We start from the raw sequence: 20296 nt of genomic DNA, 5'->3' as shown, positions 1-20296 counted from the left end.
CCTGCAACGCCTACGCCGTCCGTCCGCTCATCCAGGACCGTGTGCCTCAGACACAGGCCCAGAGAAGGACACTGGGAGCCCAGCATCCGCGAGGGACGAGGTTGCAGCTAGAGAATCTTGTACAATTCCATAAACACACTCAGTGACTTGTTTACATAGCATCTGCGTAAAGTCTGTGACACATCCCAATAAAATGATACATTCAAGTTCCAGATTAGTAACTGACTATAGTGTAACACAAAAAATGGAGCGCACTGTGTCCCTTCGACACAACAGTCTAGTCTGCTTCTCCTGCTTTGCGGGTACACAGAGCGTCCCTACCAGACAGTATTTATTGACGGCAGCTCCCGCACGGTGTGCTGAAGTACCTGTTGTAATAAATAAAGCCACTCACTGGGAAACTCAGTTCCAAACACAGTTTATTTCACATAAAGTAATGAATCACAATATGAAAATATGAGCATGTAAGCATCTATTGAGAAAATATTTATGGACAAAAGTACCTTTAAAGAAGTATCTGGAAAATTTTTTGCAAAATGTTTCAGAAGAGTGCTGTACTTTTTAGTACCATGAGACGGGGAGCGTTACAGTGGGGGGGATACAACACATGAAATAAAATCTCCAAACTACTAGTTAACAATTTACATTTCCAATCGCTAAAGGGGCATATTTAAAATATAAATAAAATAAGTAAAAAGAAATGTTTTCTCTAGTCTTGTTAAGACTAAAAAAATGGCAAAGGATGTTAATTTCTTAAGCTATCATGTTAAGAACACATGATGGAAATCAGACAGATAATTGAAAAATTACTTACAAATTATCAAGATGTCTCTATCCTCAAATGGTCACTAGGACATTCATGGGTACGTATTTTGCTTTAGATACATACTTTCACAAAATGTGCTCTCAACGTCCCTGCTGGAGTCCCATCGCCCGAGCACGTCCCTTTTCGAGGTGGGCCATCAGAGAGGGGCTCCAGGAACGAAGAACATGGGCGCGGTCCCGCAGGAGTGCCGTTCACCCCAGGTCCCGGTTCAGTCCAGTCACTTGAGCTCCATCGCGGGGCTGCTCTGCAGGCTCCCCTGTGCCGGGCAGGTCACCAAGGAGTCCGGTCTGGTCAGCTTTAGCCTTCTGCCAGTTTTACCGCAAAACACGCTCTCAAATTCCTAAAGTCAAGAAGTGATCATTAATGTACTGAATTCAGAGATGTGGAATGCTGATTTCTTCAGAAGCACCAAAGGTTGAGGTGGGCATGGTGGCTCATACCTGTGATCTCAGAGGTCAGGAGGACTGTGGTTCGAAGCCAACCCTGATAAAATGTTAATGAAACCCCACATCAATCAATAAGTCAGGCATGGTGGTGCTCAGGTAGGAAGATCTCCATAGATGCTTCTATAAGGTGCCACAAACTTAAGTCATGTAAGGAGGTATATATGATGAAAAAAATAGGAATGTGCCCAGTAGCAGTTACATTGTACGTGTGTGTGTGTGTGTGTGTGTGTGTGTGTGTGTGTATGCGTGCAGCTTTTCCGATACATTTTCAGTGTCTGAGCATGTTGTCATAGAAGGCAGATGACTATTGTGGCAAAAGTTACGTAACAAATGTGCTACTTCTGCCACTCGTATGTGTCTGCATTGGAGGCTGCCCCTCCCCACCAACACTGGGGGGGCCTGGGGGGGTCTTTTGCTCAGGCAGCTGTGGGCTCCTGTTCTTGTCACTCCACCCCTGTACTTTTTTTTTTCTGGCCATGGGGCTTGAACCCTGGGCCTGGGCGCTGTCCCTGAGCTCTTCAGCTCAAGGCGAGCGCTCTGCCACTTGAGCCACAGCGCCACTTCCATCCCTCTACTTTTTAGAAGGCCTTAGTTCTGGGGCCAGGTCAGCTCTGATGACGCCTGAAGCATGAGATGCGGGACAGAGCACGGAGGTGAGAGCCACAGGGAGGACCAAAGTGCCGGCTTGCTACAACCTGGTGGCCTTGACAACAGGGCGTGCAAAGAAGAGTCAGACTCAGCAGCAGAGTTGTGAGAAAAGTTTGGGAGAAGCTAGTGGTGATGGTTGCACACTGCTGCCAGAGAACTCAACGCCGAGCACATTTGCAAATGGTTAAATGGCAATTGTTGTTGTTGTTGTTGCTGCTGGTCTTGGGGCTTGAACTCTGGGCCTGGGCGCTGTCCTTGCGCTCTTCAGCTCAAGGCAAAGCACTCTACTGCTTGAGCCACAGCACCACTTCTGGTTTTCTAGTGGTTTATTAGAGATAAGAGTCTCATGGACTTTTCTGCCTGGGCTGGCTTTGAACCGTGATCCTCAGTCTCAGCCTCCTGAGTAGCTAGGATGACAGGTGTGAGCCACAAGCGCCTGTCTTCTAAATGGCAAATTTTATGTGTTTTACTAGAATAAAATCCTATAAACCTAGATTGGCTTGTATAGAATGGTATATTTTTAAAAAGCTAACAGAAGGGGCTGGGAAGGTGGCTCAGTGGTAGAGCGCTTGCCTTGAGCTGAGGAGCTGAGGGACAGCACCCAGGCCCAGAGTTCAGGCCCCATGACCGGACCCCCAAAACAAACAAAAAAGCTAACAGAAATGTCTAAACATGTTAAAAAATAACAGAGAAGATGAGCTCTGTCTCTGCCGCGGCCTCCCCTTCCCCCGCTGGTTATCTTAAGCAGCTCAGCTGTTTGGAAACCGCACTACAGTGTAGTCGCCGTGGCGGGGGCTTGGCCACTCCTGTAGCGTCTGTGTGTGGCAGCCCCCCCCATGTACAAATGGCTTATGTGAACTGGCATCCAAATAGTGCCTTAGGCACTTAAATATCTTTGAATCTATCATAGGTCCCCTTTCTTTTCTTTTCTTTTCTTTGTCAGCCGTGGGGTTTGACCTCTGGGCCTGGACGCTGTCCCCGAGCTCTTCAGCTCAAAGCAAGCGCTCTACCACTTGAGCCATAGAACCACTTCCGGTTTTTTTTTTGGGGGGGGGGTGTTAACTGGTGATAAGAGTCTCCCCAGTGCTCCTGCCTCGCCTGGCTCTGAATAGCACTGAGATCCTCAGATCCCAGCTTTCTGAGCAGCTAGGGTTACAGGCGTGAGCCACCAGCCACTGGCTTCCCTTTCGCTTTTTCCTGTGTCTTTTTTTCCTTTTTTTGCTGGTTGTGGGACTTGAACTCTGGGCCTGGGCACTGTCCCTGAGCTGCTTTCTGTTCAAGGCTAGCACTCCACTACTTGAGCCACAGTGCCACTTCCAGCTTCTTTGAATAGTTTATTGGAGATAAGTCTCACAGAGTTTCCTGCCCCGGCTGATTTCAAACCGTGATCCTCAGATCTCAGCCTCCTGAGTAGCTAGGATGACAGGCGTGAGCCACCAGCGCACGGCTCCTGTGGCATTGATCTATTGAAGAAATGGAATCGTTTGTCCACATTGAGGTTCACATATCCATGGCGGGGTTTAACGTTTTGTTCCCTGAATTTCCTAGCAGCCGTGACTTCGGGCGAGTTCTGGCAGGCAGTGTCTACCTGTTGACACCACCTTTCAACCAGTGTGACCAATGCTTCTGTGCATATTCAGAGCCACGTACAACGTGGCTCCCTGTTTCTTTCGGGTTTACACCCAGAAATGGAGCCTCTGGGTCTATGGCAATTCCGTTTAACATTGTAAAATGCTGCCACACTCCTCCACGGAGCTGCCGACGCGGCACCGGGCTCAGACCGCGCTTCCAACACGGGCTACTTTCAGACTTCTCTTCAAGAGTCATCCCCAGATAGACAATTTGCTCCAGGAGAGTTAGAATGTGTTTGTGACGTTAACTGAGCATCACTATCCCACAATAATGTGAAATTTGGGAAATTATGTAACCACTTAATCACAATAAAAAATTTGAAAAAAAAAAATTCATCCCGGAGGATGCTCGCTGCTCCATGACCACTACGGCTGTCTGAGTCTCCTTCCAGGTTCTTACTGACATTCACAGACGTCTCTGGAGAAATGGCTATTCTAGGCTCTCCCCCGCCCCCACTGCCTTTCTTTCCAGATAGTATTTATTTATTTGTGCTGGTCCTGGGACGTTCAGGTCTGGGACTTAAGCTCTTGCTGGCTTGTTCACAGCAGGTGCTCCACCACCTGAGCCACACCCCCCAGTTTCATCTTTTGGCCATTTTTCAATTTTGTTTTGTTATTTGTCACTGAGTTAAAGCTTTGATTTAATTCAGGAAGGGAAAGAGAAAGATACGGACTGCTACTGTTGATTTAAATTCTGTATCATCTGCACTGACTGTCATAGTCTACCTATCCATATCAAAATTGTGTTCAACCAAAGCCATCTGCCACTTCCAACTGCTACCGACACCCAGAGCTCTATCTGTGCATCAATACACAGAGGCTGTAGGATGCAGTCTGAGCATGATGGTACATGCCCATGATCCCACAAGTAGAGGTAGGAGGACTCAAGTCGGAGTCCTGCCCAGGAAAAAGCACAAGGCCCTATCTGAAAAACAAACTCAAACTGGGGCATGGCTCAGTGACAGGGCAGGGCCGGAAGGCCCTGATTCCAGGCCCCAGTAGCAAAGGAATGCTGGTTTAGGATGCAATATAAAACCAAGCATTTAAAGTTTTTTTGATACAGCTGGGCACTGGTGGCTCACACCCGTAATCCTAGCTACTCAGGAGGCTGAGATCTGAGGATCACTGCTCAAAGCCAGCCCCAGCAGGAGAGTCCCCTTGAGATTCTTACCTTCAATTAATTAGCCAACCAGAAAACCAGAAATGATGCCGTGGCTCAAGTGGTAGAGTGCTTGCCTTGAACTGAAGAGCTCAGAGACAGCGCCCAGGCCCAGAATTTAAGTCCCACAACAACAACAAAATAAATAAAGATTATTTTATGTAACATATGGTTGTATTTTGGTGTTAATGCTTCAGCAATGGCTGCACCTTGCTGGCCGACTCCAGTCCGCACGTGTCCACAGACCCTCCCCTGCACAACTTCTACTTCAGGTCGACGTGGTTTTTCACTTCCACCTATGAGAGAACATGGCGTATTTGTCTCTGGCTAGTATCATAGCACATAATGGGATCGTTCCATGCGTTTTGCTGCAGATGACGAGATCTGTCGTGCATCCCTTCTGTCCCCTGGGCACCTCGGCAGACTCCCAGTTTCGGCCACGGCGAACAGGGCCGTGAGGGCCGTGAGCATGCTGCCTCTCTGGAGAGGTTCACTGCCTTCGCTCGTGCCCTGAAGCAGTGGCAGATCTGTCTTTAGTTCTGAACTGTTCTGTTTTCACCTGCTACGAGGAGGCTCGTTTTCCTCGTGCCCTGAAGCAGTGGCAGATCTGTCTTTAGTTCTGAACTGTTCTGTTTTCACCTGCTACGAGGAGGCTCGTTTTCCTCGTGCCCTGAAGCAGTGGCAGATCTGTCTTTAGTTCTGAACTGTTCTGTTTTCACCTGCTATGAGGAGGCTCGTTTTCCCCCACATCCAGCCTTCTTTTAAAAACAGCCATTCTAACTGGGCAGAGATGGTATTTCATTGTAGTTCTGGTTTGCATTTCCCTGGCAGCTCATGAAATTGTATTTCCTTTTTCCAGAAGGGTCTATTTAGATAATTTGCTCACTCTTAAATTGACTCACTTTTTTTTTTTTTAGCTCCTCATAATATTCTGGAAATTAATCCTCTCAGATGAGTATCTTCTCCCATTCTGTAGAATCCCTTTACTTTTCTCATTTTCTCTTTCGGTGTATAGCCTTTTAGCTCAATATAACCCCAGTTTCCATTTCTTTGCCTTTCCCCTGTGTTTTGGGAGTCCTTTGGAGGTATTTCTTGTTCTCAGGTCTTTCCGTTTCTGTGGAGCTGGGGTTTGCGTCTGACATTTATGCTGTCCGTCACTTGGAGCTGATGTCTGTCCAGTGAGAGCTGAACGTCCTGAGCCCCATATGGGGCTCTCTTTTCCCAGCAGCATGTGGCGAGACCATCCTTCCTCCAGTATAAGGTCTTGGAACCTTTGTCCAGGATCCCTTGGCTCACAGGCTTTTTCTGAAGCCTCTGATCGGTGCTGTTGGCCTGAGTCTGTCTCTGTGCCTGACCAATGCTGCTTTGGTGACTGTAACTATGTAGTACGTCTTGAAATCAGGCTTCCAATGTACCACACTGTGATACGGGGAAAAAATCGCCTATATTTGACAAGGTAGAATTTATCTTTTAGGATAACAAAAGTCAAAAAGGAGAAAATGTCTCAGACATACGCAAGCACTGTGTTTCCTTACCTATCTTCACACATGACCAGGCCGGTCCGGGCACCTGTCTTGGTGAGGAGCGGGCCGGGGTTGCCCAGCCCAGCCCAGTGAACGGGGGTGGGGAACGCCTGTGTAACCTCTAAGTTACTCCCATCGTGCTTTCACTTAGCACCTATTTTCAACAAAACATGAGGAACAGGTGTTTGTTGTTGCTGTTGTTTAAGGAGGTATTTTTGCTTTCTGGCAATACTTGCAACTGGGTGCAGGGCCTTGCACTTCGCTAGGCTGGCGTACCGCCGCTCAAGCCATGCTGCCAGCCCTTTTAGGCACCGCATAATTTTAAGGCAGGCCTGGGGCGGGGGCGGGGGCGGGGGCGGGGGCGGGGGAGGGGGTGGGGGAACGCCACTGTGCCCAGCCATCAAGCAAGTTCGAGTCTTGTGAGCTTCTCTGTTCCTCTGGCCTCAAGCGGCAATTCCTGATTTCAGATCTCTGCCTCCCAAGAATTCAGATTACAGACTGCAGAATTCTTACAAGTAATCAAAACATTTCAAGATGGCATTTGACCAAAGTAATTGTTTTATTAGGTTTATAACTATGACAATCATTTCAATAATAAGGCTATATTTTTTTTCTTTTTCTTTTTTCTTTTCTTTTTTGCCAGTCTTTGGGCTTGAACTCAGGGTCTGGGTTCTGTCCCTGAGCCTCTCTGTGCTCAAAGCTAGCACTCTACCACTTCTGGCCTGTTCTGTGTATGTGGTACTGAGGAACTGAACCCAGGGTTTCATACATGCTAGGCAAGCACTCAACCACTGAGCCACATTCCCAGCCCAAGGCTATACTTCTTAGAAGAGAAACAAAGATGGCTCTACTTATATTCAGAAAACATGTCAGAAAGTCATGAGGAAGAAAACTGCGTAATATTTCCAGGGTAAAAGGCGAAGTTAGGAGAAACAAGGAAAGAAACTTCAAACTGACTAAAGAAAGCATTCAGAGGATATCAGAAAGGTGGGCAACAGTCCGTAGCTAACAAAGGCGCCAAGCATGTAAAACAAACAGAACACCGACATCTATCCAGAGCACAGATCCACACAGGCCTGATGGATGAAAGGGAACGGGTGGCTCGAATCTCAACAATCTCAGCCTAATCAATGCAGAATCTCTAAACGAAGGAGGCACATTATTTCCAAATATTCATGAACTTCCTTAGTTGACCACATAAAAGGTCAGAGTGCCAAGACTCCAGAAATTGTTTAAACTTTATTACACAGAGCATCTTCATTGACCACAGTGTAAGAAAACAGTAAGGAACAGGTAAGTAGCTTTTTCTAGAATGACAAAAACTTGGGGCTGGAGGCACAGTTTAGCAGTGGCGCATTTGCCTAGCATGTGCCAGGCCCTGGGCTGATTCCCAGCATTGAACAAGACACAGAAACATACACAGAGAATCCCCCTGCTGAAGAAGTAAGACAAAACCTGCTCAGAGTAAGTGAAAGCATTGTATTTCATCCTGCAGGATATTTTTGAGACAGTAGTAAGACAGAAATTTGCTTTAAGTGCATTCACTAGGAAGCAAGATGAAAAACTAACAGTCAACGCCCACGCTCCCACCCCCTCACAAAAAACCCTTATACAAGGGAAGTAACAAATATGAGTGTGTGTGTGTGTGTGTGTGTGTGTGTGTGTGTGTGCGTGCGTGTGTGTTGGTCCTGGGGCTTGAGGGCTTTGGTGCTGTCCCTGAGCTTTTTTGCTAAAGGCTAGCACTCTACCACTTGAGCCACAGCTTCACCACTTCAGTTAAATGAAATTAAGAGTCTCACAGACATTCCTGCCAAGGCTGGCTTTGAACCATGATCCTCAGATCTCGGCCCCCGAGTATCTGGGATGACAGCTGTGAGCCACTGGTACCTGGCAAATGTAAGATTTTATGCATTCAAAGTAAAAGGGAATGATGAAAGACTAGTACTGACGGGCTCGTGACAGGGCAGGGCTGGCCTCCAGAATACCCAAAGCCGGCCCTCCCTCGACCAGAAGGCAAGGACCTCGACAAGGAGGTGCAGAGCAGCAGCTCAGGACGATGAGGGCCAGGCAGCCCAGACCTGGGGGAACGGGGGACGCAGGGGCCTCTTCCCACGCGCCAGTCTCCGGGGAGGACCCGGCACTGCGGCACATGGTGCGGGAGCTGGGGGCACTCTTCATGCACGTGCCGACATGAGTAAAACTCCAAGGGACACAAGCACCACAGCCATCTCCACATGAGCCCCCGGGGGACCCCATCTCCTGGCATCTACACTGTTGCATCTGTGTCAGTCGTATCCCGTCAGCAGCATTCCCAGACTGTGTAATTAAACCAAGAGGGCCACCCCCGAGCCCTGCTTCGCATGTGGCCGACGGCCGCAGACTCACACAGCAGCCGCTGGGCTGAAACACCACTGCTGGTCACTTTGGCCACCTTCCCTCCAGCACAGAGCTGGTGGGGCGCCCTTCCGGGCTTGCCGCAGGGCTCCGCGCCGGCCTCTGGGTCTGTGGAAGGCAGCAGTCGCAGCGGCACCTTCAGCAGCTGCCCCACACAGGCGGCTGCCACGCAGTGCTCAGCGCTCCACCGGCACGGAGCCTCACACGCTAGTGACACCACTTACCTGGCCTGAGTCCCTACTGCAGACGGGGCTTTACTTGTGCAAGACCGTGAAGAATGCAATTAAACGAGCAGATTCCGCCACCCTAACACACAGGCTTTCCATGCAGATGACACTCAAGGCACCAAGTGCTCGCATGCTCACGGACCAGAGTGAAACCGCAGTGCCAGCGTGGCAGGGGCAGACCCTCCTGGGCTTGGGGTGAGGGCAGGAGGGTCTGCAGGGGAAAGATGGTGCTCCACCCTGCAAAGAGGGTCTCCCCACCCTCGCCCACCCCAGGCCAGTGACTCATGCTTCCTGCGTGGTGCAGGGACAGGGGCGGACGAGGAAGAGGAGACTGTGGAGGGGCGGGGCAGAGGCGGCCTCAGCTTCTCCCGCTTCACTGAAGCTGGGTCCCGGTGGCTCACATCTGTCATCCTAGCTCCTCTGGAGACTGAGATCTGAAGATCTCTGAACCCAACACAGACAGACAAATCTTTTGAACTCTTAATTCCAATTTACTGATAAAACACCAGAAATGGAATTGTGACCCATGCAACAGACTTGAGTAAAAAAGTCAAGAGCCAGCATGAGGTCCCGAGTTCAAGCCCCAGTACCAACGCACACGCGCACAGGCACACATGCACACACACAAATTATCACAAAAATCCAGATCTTGAAGCAGGAATTCTACAGACAACTGCTGTGCCGCCGCTGGGATCGGGCGGCCGTGGAATAAGGACCGAGCGCCAGAGTCAGATGCAGAACACAACCTATGGCCACGTGCCGTGTCAGGGAGAAGTCAGTCCAGCTGTGGAGGTCGTTTTAAGAGCATTTTGGACAAACGTGAGTAGGGGTGAAGCCAGTGAGGCACTGGCGCCAGCTCTGTGGGGAGGGGGTGGTGCAGGGTCACGTGGGTGGAGGTTTCCTCTTGGGGCACCTGCAGAAATACTTTGAGATGAAGGTTCATGTCTGTGGTTATCGCTGAAGTGTGTGCATGGAGGGAGCGTGCAGGAATGGTAGAGGTCAAGTGCTGGGCACACGGGCACACACAGCACTGCATATGCTCAGCAGAACACGAATGGAAGCCAGTTGTGGTAGCAAACAACCCTAACACCAGCTATGTGGGAGACACGGGGAGGAGGACTGCAGTCCAAAGCCAGTTCTAGGCCAAACACAAGGTCCTGTCTGAAAATGCAGCCCAAGAAGGGCTGGTGGTGTGGCTCAAGTATAGCGCACCTGCCTTCGAGCACAAGGCCCCGAGTTCAAACCCCTGTACTATCCTCCTCCAAAAGAGAACAAAAACATGCACGCAATGACTATGAACTTCACCACGTACAAGAAGGACAAGTGTGTTCAGGCCAACAACATACCACGCCCCAGATTGCTAGCCAGCTTTACTTCCTGATGGGTCTGATAATCCGACCCAGAAACAATCTACAAGATCAATATAATAAAATTTCAGAACCATCCAAGAAATAGTCTAGAATATTATATCCGGAGTTTTAAGTCTATTTAATCATCTTGGAGTATAGTTGACAAACACTTCAAAACCTACAACTCTCATCATTGTATTTAATTGAAGCATATCAATAGTTTACTACAAATAGATACACAAATCCAAACTTAAGCCTTTTAACAAATAGTAAAGCTTTATTTTATTAAAACAAACCAACAGTCTACCATTAACAAATGATATTCAAGGACAACGTTATAAGTAACTACAATAGAATAAACTCAACATAATACGGCTTTAACCTGTATTCACTGGAGAATGGAGGTAAGAGAGCAGGCAACGGGATGAGACCGCGCTGTGGACAGGCCCTGGAGAGTGGCCAGCTCGGGACCCTCTGAGTTCGCAGGGAGCTGTGCCATCTGAGCCCAGCCTGCAGGCGGAGTGCTGGCCTCCACACGGCCAGCAGCCCGGGCACACCACAAAATCAGGACCCAACGGGTCTGCTCTTTCCGCGAAGGCACCATCACGCCCGCAGGGACAAAGCTGCGCGCCCTGACTCGGAGCCAGCTGGGCACTGAAGCCCCAATCACAGCGCACAACCCACCGCTGCCAGGGCCAAGTCAACCCCCACGCAGACCAGGCCTGGCTGGAGCAGAGCCAGGAGCACTGGGAGGCTTCACAGCCCCGCCCACAGAAATGTGGCTTGTTTGCCTTCTGAACACACCTGAGAACTCAGACTACCTACTGGGCTCCTGTCTACCTTTTTCCTCTATTTGCTTTCTTCATTTTCACAGTTTTCCGGAGGGCAAAACTCATGTCCTCCACATTCTGCAGGCCCCAGTACACTACACTGTACACAGTAAGTTGTCCAGTTTGTTACCTGACAATTCAGACTCGATTGCCATTTACATAGTGCACTTTCATAAGCAAGTATGGGCTGTGACTTTGACTTGAACAAGTGATAGCATTAATGGGCGAGTGTCTGTCACACCTTCCCTTCCCTTTGGTGTTAAGATTCCTGGAAACCCAGGGCAGCTTGAGTGACACTTAGCAAAGAAGCGCATAAAGAACGCTGATGAACCAGCGCCTGCCTGGCCTACTTACATACTGACCTTTTTAAGAGAATCCCCGTGTCTTTCCTGAATATACTTCAGGAAGGCCGTGGTCCACTGAAGGGTTGTTGCCTTATCTGTCTCTGCGTTGCAGAACGGAACTAAAAGATTCAGCTCGTCACAGCAAATTCGGATTCTGCGCCTGCAGTCAAAACCCAGAGTAATCACACAGGGCAGCTGGTGAAGAAAAGAGCAACAGGAGGTTCACTATTTTACTCAAAGGAAACAGAGCTCCTGGAGCTGACCGCGTGCTCGCTTGGGAAACACCCTCCCGGGAAGCTCTGACCCACGAGCACTTCACTACTGCGCTCCGGCTGGTCTGGAGACCAGTAATGAAACTCAGGTCAAAATTCTGCGTGTGCTTTTTCTGGGAAGTCTCTCCCCACCTGCAACCTCTTTAATGATGCAGGGGATGAAACCCAGGGCCTTGCCCGCCTGGAAAAGCAGTTGACCACTGAGTGCCCATAGCCCCGTTCTTCCAGGGTAGCCCACACACAATCAGACAAGCTTGGGAACAGCCTGCTGGGGACGCTTCAGGAATCCTGACTCAGTGAGGACCAAACCGACCTCCAACCACCACCAACCACAGCTCTGCCGAATCCTGAGACCTGGCTTCCTAACTCAGTCCAAGCACCCTGGCTTTTACCATTAGCACTGAAAACAAAACAGAGCTCTAAAGAGAAGTGACATTACAACCTGAGTCTTGCATTTGGCAAAACAATACAAAAACGTCTACAATGTGGCTCTTGTAATGCATCTGTACATTTACACATAAAGAAATAGAATCAGGCAGGGTGCCAGTGGCTCACACCTGTAATCCTAGCTACTCAGGAGGCTGAGATCTGGGGATCGCAGTTCAAAGCCAGCCCAGGACAGGAAAATCTGGGCGACTCATCTCCAAGTAGCCACCAGAAAACCAGAAGTAGTGCTGTGGCTCAAGTGGTAGCGTGCTCGCCTTGAGCTGAAGAGGTCAGGGACAGTGCCCAGGCCTACAGTTCAAGCCCTATGACTGACCAAAAAAAAAAAAAAAAAAGAAGAAAATCCAACAGCTGGCATGGTGGCAAAAAGATGCACCCAAGCTTCTAGACACCCTGCCCAAACTCTACCTATTAGCTCAGTTAGTTCTGAGCTTCACAAATTAAGTCTATGCAGTAGATAATATTGCTATTTTATAGATGAGAAAAGCTTGACATAAGATACAAAGATGTTAGAGTAAAAATTCACACTTCCAAACATGGACATGTGGTATGAGATGACGCACAGAGCAGGTTTTAATACATCAATTGGCAGAATGACCTCTACTATCCAGTGAGCTCAGAGAAGTCCCTCAGAAGGTATGAACAAGCATTGTAAGAAAGGCAAGAGCCGGGCACTGGTGGCTCACACCTGTAATCCTAGCTACTCAGAAGGCTGAGACCTGAGTTAGAGGTTCAAAACAAAGTCTGTGAGACTCTTATCCCCAATTAACCAGCAAAAATAATGGAAGTAGAGGTGTGGCTCAAGTGGTAGAGTGCCAGTCTTGAGTGAAAAAGCCAAGCAAGAGCACGAGGCCCTGAGTTCAAGTGCCAGTACCAAGACACAAGAAAGAAGGGAGGGAGGGAGGGAGGGAAGGAGGGAAGAAAGAAAGGGAGGAAAGGGAGGAATGGAGGGAAGGAAAGAAGGAAGGAGGGAGGGAGGGAAGGAGGAAAGGAAGGGAGGGAAGAGAGGAAAGAAGAAAAGAAGGGAGGGAGGGAGGGAAGGAGAGAAGGAGGGGAGGGAGAGAAAGATCTAGTTAGCTTTTTTTTTTTTTTCCGGTCCTGTCGTGAGACCTGAACTCTGGGCCTGGGTGCTGTCCCTCAGCTCTTCAGCTCAAGGCTAGCGCTCTACCACTTGAGCCACAGCGCCACTTCCGGCTTTTTTCGTTTTGCTTATGTGGTGCTGAGGAATCGAACCCAGGGCCTCAGGCATGCAAGGCAAGCGCTCTACCACTGAGCCACCTTCCCAGCCCCAGATCTAGTTAGCTTTAACATAGTCTTTTAAAAAGAACAAATTGTCCTGGCTCAATATTCAATATTGGAATTTCAAAGGTATTTGTTTCACTCAGTGCTACTTATTCCCTGAGCTGAAAACAAACTGACACATAATACTCAATAAATGACTAAGTGAATTACCAGGAAAACTATGTAAAAACCCAACTGTAACAACAACAACAAATTAGGCACCTTAGCTTTTATACAGAAAAGGACAAACAAAATTCCCAGGTAAGACCTCTAGGTTCTAATCTCCTCTTCTCCAGCATTCTTAAAGAACTGGGCAGGGACCTGGCCCACTGTGCAGGACTAACCTGCCAGCCTGAGGCTCCTCGGCTGAGAGCCTGCATCAGGCTGGCCAGCCTCAGTGCGGGGGAGAGTTACAAGTGGCCCACAGAGCTCCTCTGCCAAGGACAGAGCACCCTCTTTCATCTGGCCACGAGGCGGTCAGGTGCTGACAGGGTGGACTGTGACCTAACCTGAAAGTGATGAGTACTCCTGCATGCAGTCCCTCCCCGCCGTGTGTGTGTGTGTGTGTGTGTGTGTGTGTGTGTGTGTGTGTGTGTGTGTGTGTGTGTGTGTGTGTGTGTGTGTGTGTGTGTGTGTGTGTGTGTCTCTCTTTCTCTCTCTCTCTCTCTCTGCCCTGGACTCCCCCCGCTGGACCTCTGCTGATTAGTTGCATCCTTTCTCTGAACTAAGTCATAGTCAGAGTCCACCAGTGACTGCTGAACTTGGGTGGTCTTGGGGACCCATGGCCCAATGAGCAGAGCAAAGTGGAGGTTATTCTTTCCTCCCACGTCTCAACCTTGGGACCAACTGTACAAATCTGTGCATCTAAGATAACTGCACAAACCCATCACATGCATTACCTTCTATCTCTTTCCATTCGGTTATGCCTCTCCCGACGCTGAGACCTTCCTCCCTGGGGGCCGCTCTGCGTCGGCTCCCCCAGGGTAGACTGGGAGGATTCTGAGCACTGCCAGGCACCCTGTGCCGCCGTGGAGCCTTCACCCACATTCTGGATCTCTCCCAGGGCTCTCCGTTCTATACTTGTGTCCAGCTGACGGATCCTACTCCGATTCCTCTTATTTATGGCTTGTTTACATAGCGCTTCTTCTTTGCAAAAGAAGGAAAAAGAGGTCATTTAATTTTTTATTCTTATTTAATAAGTTAATATTAACTTGCTGGTGTTGATTTTTGGTTTTTTTTTTGGCATTTTCAATCCAAGATACAGACGGTGCTGGGTGTGCTGGAAAGCGACCAAAGTGAGGAGCTGCGATGCCAGTGCAGGCACGGCAAACCCAGCTGGGATTGGGCCCAAATTCACATGCAGCGCTGAGCAAGCACGGCTACCTTGTCAAAGTCCTTCTCGCTAGTCAACTCGCATTATTACCCACGACACAGAACCAAGGCGTTTTCTTTTTCTGCAATTCAGAATGAAAAACGCTCAAACTATTTTCTCCAAAAAGGTTTTCTTTAGATCCAATTATTCTAATATGCAATGGATATTTTAACTGTGGTGCTCATAAGGCGGCAAATTTTAAGTGCCTGATATGCAACACCTGCTTGCCTCAAAGTGGGAGCTACAAAGAGCACACAGCATTCCCGCCCTGCTGCGTGCTGCAGCACAGCGCGCCGCGCTGCTGGGCATGGGATGTACATCTGCACGCACCCAGGCGCCACAAAGGCCAGCGCTCCCTAACATCAGCTTCAGAAAGTTCTGGTGTTTTATTCCTTAGCTGGGGGCCACACTGAAGCTCATCTGCACTCCTCACAAATGGTGCCAAACACTTCACCTAGAATGTCAAGGGGAGGAGAAGAGAGAGGAAAGGGATGGGGGCAGGGGATAAACTACACCCCATGCAGTTTATCAGCTCTCAAAACCTTGGCTTAACAGTCTTACAGTGTCGCTTAACAACCATCTTTTCAGCCGGGCGCTGGTGGCTCACGCCTGTAATCCTAGCTACTCAGGAGGCTGAGATCTGAGGATCACGGTTCAAAGCCAGCCCGGGCAGGAGAAACCGTGAGACTCCTATCTCCAATAAACCACCAGAAAACCGGAAGTGGCGCTGTAGCTCAAGTGGTAGAGCGCTCACCTTGAGCTGAAGAGCTGAGGGACAGCGCCCAGGCCCAGAGTTCAAGCCCCAGGACCGACAAAAAAAAAAAACAAAAAAAAACAAAAAAAAAACAACCATCTTTTCAGGGGCACTGGTGGCTTCTGCCTGTAATCCTAGCTACTCAGGAGGCTGAGATCTGAGGATTGCAGTTCAAAACCAGCCCAGGCAGGAAAGTCTATGAGACTCCTATCTCCAATTAATCACCCCAAAAAGCCAGAAGTGGAGCTGTGGCTCAAGTGGTGGAGCACCAGCCTTGAGTGAAAAACGCTCATGGACAATGCCTAGACCCGAGTTTAAGCCCCAGAATGGCACAAAAAGAAAACAACAAAATTTTTTTTTGCCAGGGAAAACAGTGAGAACTTTCACCATCAGCAAAGTTCTCCACAGCAGCTTCTCCGATTCCCAGACTTCGAATTACTGTATGGCCTCTGCTCCTGCCCCCTGCCCTCCACCTGCAGGGTCTTACCCCTTTGCCACATACCCTAGCTTCCATAAGAGTCCAGACTGCCACTTCACTCAGAGAGTAGGAAAAAAAACAAACAAACTAATAGCACTAAAGCACTTCCAGTAACTATGATCGCTGAACACTGAGTCTGTCATTTTGCTGGTAAAAAGCATCAGGGCCCTGAGACATTCTTCTATGTCTAAACCACCTCCAGCCCCATATGCTCCCAAAGGGTCAGCCAGTCAGTCAGAGGAGGCCCTGCCGCTTCCATCGCTTACCTCCCACTTTAATCCAAACCTGCTCGGGCAAAGCTTTGTTCCTGCTACCTAAAGTCTGTTTAGAGGACTCAATTTCTTGCTGGTAACAGAACGAAAATGCTCTAGGCAGTCCAATATCCTGATGCTTGGCAGCTTCCAGTATAGAACATGAATTACTAGAACTCTGGAAAAAAATGAAGCAACAGGAGTTTTATCAATATGTGACTTAATTTGTTCTGTTTTGTCTTTAAGAAGCAGGGTTCCACTGTGTAGCCTGGCTTGGAACGGGGGCTGGCTTGGAACTGACTATGTCTTCCAGGCTGCCCATGAGCTCATGATCCTCCTGCCTCAGTCTCCAGAGTGCTGGGGTTAAAGACTGCTGGGACTACAGGTATCAACTACCACGCCTAGCTCCTCCATCTGCTCTTCACTGCACAAATAAAATGCACTTAGCACATGAATCATTGAACCTATCGATCAACCAACTTGAAAAACTTTCCCTTCACTATTTCTAAATAGCCCTGCACAACATAAACGTTCCCACTTTTTAAGAAGTTGCCTATTCATGAAAGAAAAAAGTCCTTGGGATCTAACTACAGTAAGGTACAGCCTAGCAACACAATACCGAGGCGCAAGCTTCACCTGTGTCTGGGCAAGGCTGGCGTTCCCGCCGGTGGAGCACGCGCTTGTGAACAGTGGGTAGGTGAACTGCAAAGCAGTAGTGGCAGCAGCAGTTTTGTTTTTCACTAACGTTGTACATTTGTTTTGTTGCTGATGAAGCGGAACATTCATTAATTCTGATGGATGCCGAATAAGAGTCACCAAACTGCCAAGACAAAAGAAAACCCAGAAACCTCAGAAATACATGGCAGACCCCAAACCGGCGCTCAGTTTGTCCACAGCTGCCCTGGGTGTGGCCGCATAGGGACGGGGAGTGCCCTCTCCTCCAGGGGTGTGGGGGGGAGGGGCTCCTTCCTACCCTGAGCATGCCCCAACACCCATCTCTTTTGTCATCCTCCAAACTCTGGCGAGGATGGGTAAGCCCTGGACACCATGGCCCAGGCATGAATGGAAAACCCAAGGTGTCAGTGTCCCCCAAAGCCACACTGGAGGCCACTATGTGGGTAGGGCTGTGCTGGCTGCAGCTCTGTCTGACAGCTCCAACCCCCTAAAGATAGGGTCCTTCCAATGCTTGCACTACCTTGGGTCAGCTGGGGGCAACAGGGAGACGACAAAAGCAGCTTTTCCTTCCCTCGAGGCAAAGAACGAAAGCGTCCTCCAGCACAGCGGAGCTCTGCCCCGTCAGACAAGGCTCGGTGCACATTCCTCTTGGGGCTGTGGGCCACTGTGTGCAGTGTGCCGTCCAAGCCACCGGTCCTGGTCAGCTCCCTGTGCTACGCAGGGTCTGACCAGTGCCTCCTTGAGCCCACGGGACCTAGCCAGAGACCCAGCCGGCTCCCTCATCTCTTATCCTGCCTGCCAGTGCAGAGGCAAAGCCTCTCCTGTATCCAGATCCTGCAGAAGCCCTGCCGACCCTGGGACCCTACAGGAGGCCTGACCAACCCCAGTCCTCCCTTGCACCCACGCCCCACAGGAGGCCCTGTGACCTCTCAGGAGGCCTGGCTGACCCCCAGCCCTCCGTCCCACTCAGACACCCCCCCAGGACGCCCAGCTGCTTCTGGCCCTCCCTCCCGCCCAGACACTGCAGGAGGCCCTGCCAATCTCTCAGGAGGCCTGGCTGGCCCTGACCCTCCCTTCGGCTCAGACCCCACAGGAGGCCTTGATGACCTCTCGGGAGGCCCGGTGGCCCCTGGCTGACCCCAGCCCTCCCTTCTGCCTCGACCCCACAGGAGGCCCTGCTGACCTCTCAAAGCCTTATACCCAGACCCCGTAGGAGGCCCTGCTGACCCCCGGCCCTCCCTTGCACCCTCACCCCGCAGGAGGCTCTGCTGACCTCTCGGTAGTCCCGGCTGGCCCTGGCTGACCCCGGGCCCTCTCTTGCACCCACGCCCTGCAGGAGGCCCTGCTGACCCCGGGCCCTCCCTTGCACCCACACCCAGCAGGAGGCCCTGCTGACCTCTCGGGAGCCACAGCTGACCCCGGGCCCTCCCTTGCACCCACACCCCGCAGGAGACCCCGCTGACCTCTCGAAGCCTTGCACACAGACCCCGCAGGAGGCTCTGCTGACCTCTCGGTAGCCCCGGCTGGCCCTGGCTGACCCCGGGCCCTCCCTTGCACCCACGCCCTGCAGGAGGCCCTGCTGACCCCGGGCCCTCCCTTGCACCCACACCCCGCAGGAGACCCGGCTGACCTCTCGAAGCCTTGCACACAGACCCCGCAGGAGGCCCTGCTGACCTCTCGGGAGGCCCTGCTGACCCCGGGCCCTCCCTTGCACCCACGCCCCGCAGGAGGCCCCGCTGACCTCTCGGGAACCACAGCTGACCCCCGGCCCTCCCTTGCACCCACACCCAGCAGGAGGCCCTGCTGACCTCTCGGGAGCCACAGCTGACCCCGGGCCCTCCCTTGCACCCACACCCCGCAGGAGACCCCGCTGACCTCTCGAAGCCTTGCACACAGACCCCGCAGGAGACCCCGCTGACCTCTCGAAGCTTTGCACACAGACCCCGCAGGAGACCCCGCTGACCTCTCAAAGCCTTGCACACAGACCCCGCAGGAGGCCCCGCTGACCTCTCAGGAGGCCCTGCTGACCCCGGGCCCTCCCTTGCACCCACGCCCTGCAGGAGGCCCTGCTGACCCCGGGCCCTCCCTTGCACCCACGCCCTGCAGGAGGCCCTGCTGACCTCTCGGGAGGCCCTGCTGACCCCGGGCCCTCCCTTGCACCCACGCCCCGCAGGAGGCCCTGCTGACCTCTCGGGAGCCACAGCTGACCCCGGGCCCTCCCTTGCACCCACACCCCGCAGGAGACCCCGCTGACCTCTCGAAGCCTTGCACACAGACCCCGCAGGAGACCCCGCTGACCTCTCGAAGCCTTGCACACAGACCCCGCAGGAGGCCCCGCTGACCTCTCGGGAGGCCCTGCTGACCTCTCGGGAGGCCCGGCTGGCCCCGGCTGCACCCCCCCCCCGCTGGCCCCGGGCCCGCCCCGCCGCCCCAGGGCCCTTGCACGCACTTGTTGAGCGCCACGCCGGGCTCGGGGGGCTCGGGGCCGCGCGGCGCCGGCGGGGGCTCGGCCGGGATGCTGTTGAAGCGGTCCTCCAGGCGGACGCGCACGGCGGGCTTGGCCCGGGCCTCGGGCGCGCCCTCGGGCCCCGCGGCGCCCGCGCCCTCCTTGGCCGCGCCGTCGGCCCGCGCCCGCGCCGCGTCCGTCCCGCCCGGGGTCTTCTCGGCCGCGCCCGCCTCGCCCAGCAGCATCATGCGCAGCTCCTGGAAGTCGACGTGGCCCAGGCAGGGCGCGTCGGCCGCCAGCGGCGGGCACAGCACCGGGTAGACCGGCGGCGCCGGGGCCAGCGCGCCCGCCGCGCCCGCGCCCGCGCCGGGCCCGGCCAGCAGCGCGGAGCCGAGGCGCGCCTCGAGCTCGCCGTCCGCCGCCTCCATGTGCGAGTAGAGGATGTGCTGCAGCTGCGTGTACTCCACCTCCGTCATCTCCACCAGGCTCAGGTCCGTGGTCGTGAAGCTCAGCCCCGGCTCGCCCAGCGCCGCGTCCCCGCCGCCCGCGCCCTCGGGGCCCGCCTCGCCGCCCGCCGCGCCCGCCTCAGGCGGCGGCTCCCGCGGCCCGGGGCCCGACATGCCGGCGCGGCGCGGCCCAACGGCGGGGCGCGGGCGCGGACGGGCGGCGAGGCGGGGACGCGGCCCGAGCAGGACCCAGCGCCGGCCACCGCGGACGCGCCGTTGGGGGGGAGGGGGCGGAACCGCTGAGGCCGCGGCCGCGGTGCGCCTGCGCCGCCCCGCCCCGCCCGGCAACGGTAACCCCACCTCCCGTGCGGCCCCGCCCCTCCGTTACCTGCCGCTCCGCCCCCGCCCCCGGCCAACCGCCCGCCCGCTGCCACCCCGCCGCGGTCCCGCCTCCCGACGGCCGGCCGCTGCGCGCGCACCTCTCCCCTGGTCTCGACGGC

The 20296-nt window shown here is 52.7% G+C and overlaps 1 protein-coding gene across 2 annotated transcripts; it reads right to left on the bottom strand.

The window, feature by feature from the left end:
• Positions 1 to 445: 445 nt before the first annotated feature.
• On the bottom strand, positions 446 to 19970 carry LOC138837778 (transcription factor-like 5 protein). Of its 2 annotated transcripts, none has more exons than XM_070036789.1 (6): positions 19354 to 19970; positions 16866 to 17049; positions 16245 to 16407; positions 14274 to 14520; positions 11396 to 11537; positions 446 to 1166 (listed from the first exon to the last, which is right to left on the bottom strand). In XM_070036789.1, the coding sequence occupies exons 1-6, from the start codon at positions 19968 to 19970 to the stop codon at positions 1044 to 1046; spliced, it is 1476 nt and encodes a 491-aa protein (XP_069892890.1). In that variant the 3' UTR covers positions 446 to 1043. The 2 variants fall into 2 exon arrangements, with proteins under 2 accessions (XP_069892890.1, XP_069892891.1); XM_070036790.1 differs by having other exon boundaries at positions 14274 to 14517.
• Between the last annotated feature and the right edge of the window lie 326 nt (positions 19971 to 20296).

Source organism: Dipodomys merriami, unplaced genomic scaffold (assembly GCF_024711535.1).
Source record: "Dipodomys merriami isolate MVZ:Mamm:240054 unplaced genomic scaffold, mDipMer1.0.p SCAF_275, whole genome shotgun sequence".
NCBI lineage: Eukaryota > Metazoa > Chordata > Mammalia > Rodentia > Heteromyidae > Dipodomys > Dipodomys merriami.
The sequence above is the reverse complement of the archived record's forward strand: the minus strand, read 5'-3'. Positions and strand labels throughout refer to the sequence as shown.